The sequence below is a fragment of the Equus przewalskii genome, chromosome 4 (assembly GCF_037783145.1).
Source record: "Equus przewalskii isolate Varuska chromosome 4, EquPr2, whole genome shotgun sequence".
Classification (NCBI taxonomy): domain Eukaryota; kingdom Metazoa; phylum Chordata; class Mammalia; order Perissodactyla; family Equidae; genus Equus; species Equus przewalskii.
In genome coordinates this window covers 32244257-32256743 of record NC_091834.1, presented here as the reverse complement: position 1 = coordinate 32256743, position 12487 = coordinate 32244257, and the positions used below count along the sequence as shown (strand labels likewise).

The window sequence follows — 12487 nt, the reverse complement described above, 5'->3', positions numbered from 1 at the left end:
CTCAGGGCCAATCTTCCTCACCAAAAATATAAAAATAAATAAAGATCTTAAATAGAACTATACTTATTAAGAAAGAATTACTAATATGTGTACTCAGAGAAGGATACAAAATCACTTCTATGGTATTTTTGCCAAAAATGCACAACCTGAACCTCATAATGAGAAAACGTCAGACATTTCCACAATGAGCAACATTCGATAAAATAACTGGCCTATATGCTTCAAAAATGTTAAGCCCAAAATAAACAAAGGAAAGCTGAGGAAATCTTTCAGATTAAAGGATACTAAAGAGACACGACAATGAAATGTAATGTGTGATAGTGGGATGAAGGGTGGGAGAACCAGCTATAAAAGACATCATTCAGACAATTGGTGAAATTGGAATAAAGACTATAGATTAAAGTACTACATAAATGTCAAATCTTCTGGTTTTAATAATTTACTATGGTTATATAAGAAAATGTCTTAAGTATTTAGTAGTAAAGGCCCAGTAAGTAAATATCCCCAACTTACTCTCAAATAGTTCAGAAAAAAAAAAAATCATAGATAGATGGATGGATGAAAAGAAGAAAGAAATGGAAGGAGGGAAAAACAAGAAAAGGAAAGAAGTCATAAAACAAATAGGATGACATGTAAACAACTGATGAATCTGGGTGAAGGGCATAGTTAGGGTATTTCCCTGTAGTATTTTTGCAACTTTTCTTTAAATTTGAAATTATGTAAAAAGAAAGTTACCCTAACATAAGTTCTGCTACTTCCATTTATAATTTTCTTCAACAGCTCTGACTTTAGATGATTAGTTTTTAAAATGCTACTATATGTAACTTGCTATTATATCAAATATGCAAGTTACCAAAAAAAACCAAACCTACAAGAGTGAGAAAAAATAAAAAATGAACTCCAGAAATACTAAGCTCTCACCTTAAACCAAAAAACAAAGATAAAATTAACATTTAAAAAACAGCAACTGCCACTCATAGGTGGAAGTTAACATATTGACAAGGAGATCTGATCGGTGGTTACCAGGGAAAAGGGGGTGGTGGGGGGAGGGCACAAAGGGGGAAGAGGTGTACCCACAACATGACTAACAATAATGTACAACTGAAATCTCACAAGGTTGTAATCTATCATAACATTAATAAAAAAAAAACAGCAACTGTAAAGAATATAATTAATCTGTTAAGAATATTCTTTATGAGTATTAACAGCACTTTTATTCAGTAAATGCTCTGATTAAATCTCTTGAAAGGTTAAATGAAATATACATGCAATAATAAAATAACTCAAAATTGAACCTCAAATTTTCAAGACAATTTTGAACAATTTACACTTTAAAACTTCTTCCAAATGTATCTTCCATGTCAAATCCTAATTGTATTATGTAGTAGAAAGAATACATCTCAGTCATAAATAATAGAGCATTCAACATGGAAGCAAAAAAGTAATAAATCATTACAAAAGTTACATACGAAAAAAGGTGAACTGCATCACTTTTCTCTTTGATGAAATCCCTCCTGTATTTCATGAACTCCCGTAGAGTGATCAGTGGGTTTTCAGATATGGCAAACTTGTTGTCAGCCGCCCAGGTTTCCATGGCAACCAATACTATCCTTGTCTTAAGTTGGTCTTGATATATCTAATATATTAGCAAAATGAACACACCAGCTGTACATGTGGTAAAATCAATTTACGAACAGGACTACAAAGTTCCCTTTATGGAAACTCCTTGAGTTTTAGTTAAATGAAAGAAACGTTACTGTTTTTAAGAGAGAATTGTTTTTCTAATTTACATGCATTTTCCTTAAGTTAATAGAAATTTAAATTGTTTACCAAGTAATACACAAAGAACAGAGCACTAGTTAGAAACAAAAGATCACTTTTTGACCAATACTTTTACCCTTATTCAAGGCTCTCCTAAATCCATTTTCTGGCACCCTAGACAAAGAATTCATGCATTCTTGAGTTCCCCTAGCAAAAAGTAGAACAATGAAGACTCTCCAAGGAAATCATTTCTATACAACCTGACTGGCCCTGATTAAACTCATGGAGAAGACATTGGCACTGCCGTGTCAAGAGAAGATTTAAAAAGTAGGTAGAGTAGAATTATTTAGTTGCATCATTCCCACAGCACTAGGCACTTTTTTGAAAGAGGCACAACTATTATATTGCTTTTCCACTGTTAGGCATATACTGCGAATATCTTTGTTAGGGACTATGACTCAACCTTTTCTTTTCCAATGTGAAATATATAGGAAGAAATTTCACGAAAAAATCTGTGGGTACGTTCGACCACTTCCTTTAATCATCTTCCCATCCAGAGATCAAAGTCAATAGTCAATTGCAAGGTTATCAGGGACTTACAGGACACCTCGGCTAAAGTGCGATTTAGAGTAGTGAAAATATAAAAACCATATTATCCATTCTATTAACAATCAGGCGAGAAAATTCCTCTTTGGCAATATTGAATCGGGTTGATACTTACTACATCCGCCATGTTCACCACAGATTTTGCATACGTATTGGTGTGCACAACTGAAAGCCGATGTTTTTTAAACTGAAATCAAAAGAAAACAAGTGGAGGGCTTTCAAAGTCATCAGCAAATAATCACCTCAGCAGAGAAAACATGGTGTGACTGAAAGATCTCTAAGGCTTTCTGTAAAAAATGTAAGAGTTGAGACCCAATTCTTCATATGCTGTGTAATCTGAGGCCAAGGCTCTTAAAACTTTGAGGCCTCAGTCTACTCATCTGCAAGATGAAGTAAAAAATACCCATTCCATCCATTTTACAAGTTTATTTTTATCACATGATTTTTATTCAAATGATAAAACACATGAAAGTTGTCTATGAACTGCAAGACATATGAATATAAGTAGGGTCAATGCCAGAAAAAGTGAATGTGAATACTACTAAAACTATAAAAATTTATAAGTTCTATAAAACTTACCCATTAAGAAGAAGAAAGCCCTAAAGCTTACAAAGAGATGGCCAACAGGCTAGATGTGGACCACATATACCTTTTGTTTGGCCTCAATGCTATTTCAAAATTCAGGAAATATCATGTAAAATCTGATTTGTAGCTTCACTTAAAATTAACATTCCCACATGGTAATAACTGACAACTATTGAGAAGCAGCTGATCCATTAGACAGGCCAAGTGACTTCTCTTTTGCCACAGGCCTCACCCCTCCCTACTGTTTATACTTAGCTCACTTCCTTTATGTTATGTGCCCACAGATGTCTGCAGACATCTGAATTTGTAATATCCTAAACTGTCAAAAATATATGTTCTTGCAACTTATTTTTATTTTGTAAAAATCTCAGGGAATAGTAACATTCACTGAATTTGAATAGGCAAAAAGATAAAACTTAGTCCTAGCCCAAACAAGAAAGAAGCACTCAATCTGGATTGCATTATTATTATTATTATTATCAACATCAATAATTAAAATTGGTACTATTTGTTTAATCGTATGTAAATAAATGACACATTTTCCCTCAAATAAATATTCAAAGTAAATTAAAACATACTTGTACCTGAAATTAAGTAAAATTCAGCAATACGTATCACTGAACATTTTCAGTTTAAAACTCTGGCTACATGGAACAATTAGCATTATAACTCACTGCTGTGCTGTGAATTTAACCATACTGACTGCAACACACCCATGAATGGAATATAATAAAACAACTGACTCAGCGAAAAGGAAGTTGGGCTGCTTCTTACCCTAAAAATCTTCACCGTTTTGCTATATAAGCTTTTCCATATGGTTTACTGCATAGCAAGACAGAAATAGAAAAATCGCATTTCTTTTATTAGGATAAATCTGTACACTACAAACTACAGCGTCTCATTATTGGTGCCTCACTTACTTTTTCAATATAAAATGGAAGTTTCTATTTTTTTTAACCTTGCCATTTTAGTAACAGGAGATATTAGCCCCTATACTAATCAAGTAAATCCAAAGGTTTGACATTATGAGTCACAGAAATATTTTTGGAACCTCACAAAATACTGTTAGTTACTTCCACCTAACAATGTTTCCCACTTGCAGGGTGTTGCTGCGTAACAAATACGTGTGGTTATACAAATACCTCCTCCAGGTTGCAACTTTACGTGCTTCTTTCTTCTAAACATATTTTTGCACCGGCCAGTTTTACCCTAGGCATGGGCAAGTTCAAACAACAAAAAATTCAGCAAATCCTACCATGAGATGATCGTTCACAATCATCAGTTCAATGTATTTGGTTTCCTCCTCTACGTTACGAGGATGTCGGCGAAGCTGCAATATAGTAAAGGTAATAGCACCTAAATAAGCCCTCTGAACTTGGCTGTGAGAAGCTAAAAAATATGTTATACATTATATCCTCAGACCTTACTCATCTTATAGGTGAAAGTTTGTAACTTTACCACCTCTCCCTATTTCCTTCAACCCCCAGCCTCTGGCAACACTTTTATACTCTGTTTCTATGAGTTTGACTTTTTTTTCTTTGTTTTTAGATTCCACATATAAGTGATGCTACATAGTACTTATTTTCTCTATCTCGCTTATTTCACTTCACACAATGCCCTCCAGGTTCATCCATGGTGTCACAAATGACAGGATTTCCTTCTTTTTTAAGGCTGAATAATATTCTGTTGTGTATGTACCACATTTTTCTTGACCGTTTATCCATTGATGGATACTTACATTGATAACACTATTTTATAACTGAAATTTTCTGAGAGAATAGAACTTCAATATTCTCACACACAAACAAAAAAAAAGCCCAGTAAATATGTGAGGTGATGGATGTGTTCATTAACTCCATGGGGGGCATCCCCTCACAATGTATACATATAGCAAATCACCCCACTGTACACTTCAAATATCTTTCAATTTTATTTGTCAATTATACCTCAATAAAGTCGAAAAAAATTTAAAAAACTAAAAAATATGGTAGAAATAAAACAAAATTTCTCCTTTTATTCATTCAGCATTTATTATTTTCATCTTCATCAATTTAGTTAGTTTTTGAGTAAGTAATAAATTTACATGGTTCAAGAATTAAGTTACAGAATTATAAAGAGCTATAGGATGAAAGTCTTCCTCTCACGTCTGTCCCCCATCTACCTGGTTGTTGCCTCTTCCTCTACAATGGGTACAGCACAGTTACTGGTTTCTTCCAGAAATATTTATGCATATAAAATCAAACAATATATATTTTATTTTGTACTTCCATTTATTTCACTCTCTTTTGCATCAGGCTGTTTGCATTTAACAGTCTATATTGGAGATTATAACAAATGGTTTAACTTAAGCCCCTGAGAATCTCTGAGAGGTCTCTAGGGAGTGAGTGATTGGCACTTTTGTTGTATAATCTCCGAACTGGGATTGTTTCACGCCCCTTCCTCTGGTAGGGTTCATGGGATCCCCCAAATGATACAGGAGCTTTGTTAGGACAGTTCTGAGAGCTCACGGGCAGTCTTGGGTTATCATACGTCTGATATATGTCTGTTCAACAATAAATTTTCTCCACCTTCAAAGTCACGACCAATGAATGCTACTGGCAAGAGCCACTAAGGCAGCCACATCCCTTTGTTCTTGGCAGTTAGTCTATAACACAATCTTTAACAAGATCTGTAAAATCAACTTTTTCCTTTATGCTATGCTTCGACATACATTTTCTCAGTAAATTGTTTGGTTCACTTGCCCACGGGCCATTTTTGCCATGAGGGTAGACAGTCAAATCTAAATCAATGATACATGAATGTCTGTTTTGAGTACTACACTTAAAACAAACTAAAAAATTTCTGTCATATGGATTTAGTTTCATTGATAATGCATTCCCAAACTTAAAAAAAAATTTTTCAAAAGCCCTTATAACACCAAGTTGACAGGAAATAATAGACTATAATTCCGGGCTTGAGTAACATAACCCCATCTGATGACAAGAGTTTCTTAAAAAATGTATGTTTTTAGGAAGACAGTATCTACTTTGTTAACTGTGGAAGAGACCTGAGCCTTATCAGTTAATACAGTAAACTTTCTAACAAACATCAACATTTTCTTAATATCAGAGAGTTGCAATATTCGCAATATTGCCGATCACTTCCTTGACTGGAAATCAAGAGTTTGCCTTCTTAGCAAATGACTGGATATTGCAGATGTTAATGAAGAAGTGCAAGGAATGTGTCAAAAGAAAATTATTTTATTCTTTCATCTCACAACTGATGAAAATAAATACTGTTTCAAATTAAATCTGATGGCAATTATTTTTATCCATTTAACTGGATACATCTACCTATCCACCTATCTTTATTCACAAACTACATAGCTCATGCTAGTAATTCATGGAACACAAGGGCTTCTGAGAGGCAATATATAAAGTACATGTGGTTATAAAGCACTTCTCTGAGACGAGACTTCCTAGATCAGAATTGCAGCTCCACCACTGGGTGACCCTATGTGACTGTGGGCAAGTTTCTTAAGCCTCTTATGCTTCACCATCCTTATTAGTAAAATAAGAGTAATAATAATATCTTCCTCATAAGATTGTTATAAGAATTAAACGTGTTAATATAATTAAAATTCTTAGAACAGGGCCGGGCACATTTTAAAGTAGTCAACAAAAGTCAGTAATTATTATGCACATTAAAAATCTGTCTGTAAACATATTTTATTTCATACTTATTAAACATATTTTAAAAAGAAGATACGTGGTTCCTTGAACTGCCTGATCCTACTAGAGATCAATTTCTCTCATCCTGTGTTTTTCATGCCACACACACACATTCATGCCAACCACCACCACAGTGGTGATGCTATCTTAATTCTGACGACCACAGTGCCTATTTTATCTAAACCATTTACCAGCTCTATCATTCTGGCAGGTCATTTTCAAATTTCAGAGCCAATCTTTTTTTTCCTGTGAAAGAGGAATAAATAGTACCTACTTCATGTGGTTTAAAGCACTGTACAAACACAGTTATTATTATTACTAAGTCCAAGATCCACTGAATATCCTGACATCCTGACTTTATATCCCAGACTCCAAAGTAGCTCAAGTGTGACAACAGCATTTTGTGGCTTCAACACCTGATGGATTCACTCTTAAGGGAGTATCTTTAAAGGGATAAATAAACTCTATGACGTAGCACATACCGAGGCAAGGAGAGAGGTAGAAAGAACCTGAGACGCCATGGTGGGAGCCCCATAATTCATCTATGTGATGAACAACCATATTATCACCCCTATCTTCAGTCCTTTTTCAGTCTATGAAATAATATGACCCCACCTCCACTGTTCCTACAAATGTGTCAGCCTTACTGTTTTCCACGCCATGACAAATGCCTGAAGTAGTATTTCCTCTCTCACAGACTCAATGTAGATTTAATTGATTACGAGTTGTCACGTGTTTTTAAAACATCATGACATATACCTGTGAATACATACCTGTCGTTTAATCCTTTTTGGTCTTGGCTTCAAAATAAATTTTGGTGGAGTGATGTTTACTTGCTGGAATTCTAAAAGGAAATAAAAATAAATTTAACAGTGCATTTTTCATGTTTCTTTCATACAGGACAATCAAAGTTTTACGAGCCCTTCCTAGTATAAAGTATATAATTATACTTTATTAATGATCATTATAATTATATAATTTATAAATTATATAATTATAACTATTTTAAATTTTATAATATATGTATAATGTTGCACACAGTGATAATACAGAACATCAATCTGAGTAATTCTGTTCATATTAATACTAAATAAACATATCATGAATGAATACAATTCAAAAAAATCAAACATTATTCCTGTTCTAATTTATCTCAAAACTTTTTCATATTTCTCCTATAAATACATCACATTCTTTATTGACAATCTCCTAAGTAGCCAACTTGACCTTCACTTCCACTGCTGACCTTCACAAAAGAATGATACACCAAATGTTGGTGAAGATGTGGAGCAATCAGAATTCTCAAATAGTGCTGATGAGAATGTAAAATGGTATAACCACTTTGGAAAAAGGTTCAGCAATTTCTCAGAAAACAGTATTTCTCAAAGTGTGATCCCTGGACTAGTGGCATCAGCATTACCTGGGAACTTGTTGGAAATGAAAATTTTGATAACCCACCCAAGAGGTACTGAATTAAAAACTCTAGAAATTGGAGTTTGCACTAGGGAAAACTATGAAGTTCCTCAAAAAATTAAAAATAGGAATACATTATGATCCAGCAATCCTACTTCTGGGTACATAGCCAAAGGAACTAAAACCAAGATCTCAAACAGATATCCACACTCCCATGTTTATTGCAGCATTATTCACAATAACCAAGATATAGAAGCAAACTAAATGTCCATCAATGGGTGAATGGATAAAGAAAATGTGGTATATGCATACAATGGAATATTATTCCGCCTTAAAAAAGGAAATCCTGCCATTTGTGACAACATGGATGAACCTGGAAGACATCATGTTAAGTGAAATAAGCCAGACACAGAATGATACCACTTATATGAGAAGTTTAAAATACTCAGATTCATAGAAACAGAGAGTAGAACGGTGGTTGCCAGGGGCTGGGAAGAGGGGGATACTAGGAGGTATTAGTCAAAGTGTACGAAGTTTCAGTTATACAAGATGAGTAAGTCCTAGAGATCTACTGTACAGAACAGTGCCTATAGTCAACAATACTGTCCTGTATACTTAAAAATTTGCTAAGAGGGTAACAAAGATCTCATGTTCAGTGTTCCTATCACAAAAATAATAGTAATAATAATAATTAATAAATTAGAGCAGGAGGAAACTTTTGGAATTAATGGATATGTTTATGGCATCGATTGTGGTGATAGTTTCATGAATATATATTTACCTCCAAACTTATCAAGTTGAATACATTAAATATGCACTGCTTTTTGTATGTCAATCAAACCTCAATAAAGTACTTAAAAAAACGTCTAGAGATGGCGCCAGCAATCTGTGTTTAACAAGCCTTCCAGGTGATTCCGATGCACACTAAAGTTTGACAACACTGTTATACAGTTAAACATATACCTACCTATGACCAGTAATTTCACTCCTGGATATTTCAAGGAAGAAATGTAAACCGTGTGTCCACAAAAAAGATTTTTACAAGAATGTTCATAGTTGTTTTATTCATAATAGCCAAAAACTAGAAACAATCCAAAAGTCCATCAACAGAATAGATAAAAAATTGTGGGATATTCATATAATAAGAGCAAACTCAATAATTTATAACAATGAACTACTGCTATCCCTGACGACGTAAATCTCACAGGCATATGCTAAGCAAAAGAAGCTGGACAGAATGCATGATTCCATTTGTGTGAAGAGCTACAACAAACCAAACTAATCTATGGTGAAAAAATTCAGAAAAGGGATTGCAGAAGTGGGAGGCACTGACTGGGAAGGGACACAAAAGAAATTAGTAGGGTAACGGAAATGCTCTCTCTCTCACCAGGGGAGTATGTATATATGTGTTAAAACTCATCAAACAGTACATGAGATTTGTATATTTCATTATAGTAATTTTTAAAGCATTGAGTGCTAAAAGGTCAGTGTTTAAATACACAAGCTTTTCTCAAAATATGTCCTTAGGAATACTAGTCCTGAGGGTTGTGTCATGTAAAACAAAAGTTTCAACAGTCAAACCAGTCGGGGAAACACTTGATCATATTCTATCTCCAAGAAAGACATAATGCGTGGCAAGACAAAGGTATAATGTAATCCATAGCCCAGTGAAACTTTATTAAATCTAAAATGAATAAACTTGCTTTTGAGCTTATTTCACAAAAATTTCAGTTTTGACATTTATTTGTCTATTTCTTGTTTTCTTCTGATTTGTCATAGTAAATCTAAGTGTCTTGGCAGGCAAATAACACTCTAAAAATTAACAGTGCCAACTTCTGATGAGAAAAGAAAACCAGAAACTAATTGAGACAGACCTGAGTTTTCAAAGAATATGTTCAAAACTCATTTTTAATAACAGCAAAACTGCCAGGTCACTTCAAAAGTTTCTGTTGAAAAGAAATCCTGAACAAAGTTTTTAAAAAATTGTATGATTGTATTGTGGCAAGCCTACATTAAAGTCCTTAGAGGGTAGCTTTATTTATTACTTTAAACATTAATTAATATTTATTGCTTCTAGTAATACCTATTAAATTGTAACTTTATTCTCAGGCAGCTAGTCACGATTTATTTTCTTCCAATAATAGAGATTACAAAAGTTTCATAAGGTAACTGAAGAAAGTCTAAAACAGACATCTGTGTAAAGTAAGAGTGTCTATATAGTTATTTGCAGATTTTTCAAAATATTAAATTCTATAAAATAGGATCTTCTATCCCTTTGGCAGCAGGAGTGAAGTGGCAAGTTTTGTTTCTCTTTAAGAAAACTGCAGAAGATCAAGGAATTACACATCTATTCTAGAGAGAAAGGGACATTAGAAAACACATTTCATTTTCCCCTGAGGAGACAATGTAAACTTTTAAGTGATTTTCCTAAGCAGTAGTTTAAGATTTGCTCTGAGTCTGGTAATTTTTCCATCTCCCCTTGTGCCTCTCTCCCAGAGTATGTTCTCACAGTACCATAATCCAAACCCCCACCCAGCTGTGGGACCCTGGAAAAGACAAACTAGCTGAGCCTCTGTTTCTTCATCTATAAAATGGCAATAATAATATCAATCACAGAGCTGTAGCAAAGATTAAAATGAGATTAAAAATTAGAATGTACTATGGCCACAGTGAGGGCTCACTAAATAGGGAGGAAGTATCTGCACACCAGATATTTGGTGTGTTCTCTCTTCAGAAGGAGAAACCAACGAGTTCAGCAGAGCCAAAGGCAAACGCACTCTGCATCATTATCATTTTGCTAATGAGGCCAAAGTACAGTGCTCTGCCCTACTTGTCATGTGAAGATTTGGATGCAAATCAAATCAACATCTATAAATAAATGGACCTACAAACAAACATATATGAGAAGGCAAGACTCATTTCACAAATAGCATATAATAATAAAAAGTCTTAATCTACAATTGTTCTTTCTTAAAATGCTGGGGCAAAAAGAGATGAGGAAAACAGATGGGAAGATGGTTAAGAGTTCATCCCTATATTTACAAAATCAGCACTTGACTAACTTAATTTTTATATATTTTACCGGGGCAGATCAATTTTTGCTCTAACATCATTTTAAAAGTATTCCTTCAATGTGCTCAAACTATATCTTTCAAAACTCATCCACTATAAACATGAGGTCAGTTTGCACTTTATTCTCCCTCTTGACGTCCATTGACTTTCTCCCTAAAATTGTTATGAGCACTCATGGGTGAATGATACTTCACATACAGATTAGCCCTAAAGCATTAAAATGAATTATTAAAGTTTTCTTTTTTTTTAAGTCACTATACAGATATCATACCAGATGGAAGATCATCCAAGGGAAATTCAAACAGTCTGGATTTGTAAACAGAATGAAAACGGAAATCCTCCTGAAATAACACAAACAACAGAGATTAGGCATGAGCAACCAGATATCTCTAGCCTCAGGCAATCATAGCTGGAGAAGCAGAAATCCTTCAAAGAACCGTAGCTTGACTACTCATCCTCCTGGGCTTGTGGAGGCAATGAGCCATCACGCTACTCCCCCCTCTCACTCTTGTGTTCTCCCAACACCAGAGCAATATCCTACTAGAAGCAAAATGCCATAGCAGACAGAGAAGCCAAAGCCTGTAGTAATGGAAAATAAATGAATGGACCTATTTCCCCAAGGAGAAGTAAGACATGTGGGAAAATGGGTTAACGTTTTTCATGACTGGTGCCTTTACACAGATCCCTGCCCTGCTTTTAGAGCCAGAAAGCTTTGCTAGGCAAAGACTGCAGAGCCAACAATCTCCCTAGGATTAGGGAGTATGTTGACTGGTACAAGCAGATGCCCAAATGAACCTTGCTCCAAAATTCAAGTCATACAAAGTTCTACGAAAAGCTAACAGACAAAAAGCCACATTTCATCTAAGAAAAAATAATGAACATTCAAATAATTTCTTCTGGATTCATTCAATTACTAAAACAAATTACTGTCATAAATAGTCAAGTTTCATGATGTTACCTTTAAAAAAATCACCTGGTCAAGCCAAGTGACTCAACAGCCAGCAATAGGTATCCAGAAAATAAAACACAATACAAATAGTTTCCCAAACAAGATTGTTTATGGGTGGCAAAACAACGTGTGTTTCTAGAACTTACTTGCCTCTCTTAAGCATCTGACCAAGTTCCGTGACACAAAGAATAATATTTGTGTGCAGAGAGCTAGCATGGAAGTGTATTATGTTTCTCTGTAGTCTATAATATTATCTCAATCCTATCCTAATTTGTGGAAAATGAATGTTTTAACTAAGGTGGAGGAAAGAATTTTTAAAACCCAGTTTCTCTAAAATTCATCAGCACAGGACCTTAAAGACAATGGGCAGTTGAGAAAAATCTAGGATCTA

At 34.4% G+C, this 12487-nt stretch overlaps 1 protein-coding gene across 28 annotated transcripts in view; it reads right to left on the bottom strand.

The window, feature by feature from the left end:
- The window catches only part of ADAM22 (ADAM metallopeptidase domain 22), a 247036-nt gene that overhangs the window by 68198 nt on the left and 166351 nt on the right, over positions 1-12487 (bottom strand). For all 28 annotated transcript variants that reach the window (XM_070617414.1, XM_070617391.1, XM_070617393.1 and 25 more), the window contains exons 7-11: positions 11419-11488; positions 7436-7506; positions 4208-4282; positions 2483-2554; positions 1470-1636 (exon numbers count right to left, since the gene is read on the bottom strand). In XM_070617414.1, coding sequence (XP_070473515.1) covers positions 1470-1636; positions 2483-2554; positions 4208-4282; positions 7436-7506; positions 11419-11488 — 455 coding nt within the window. The remainder of the gene's footprint in view (positions 1-1469; positions 1637-2482; positions 2555-4207; positions 4283-7435; positions 7507-11418; positions 11489-12487) is intronic.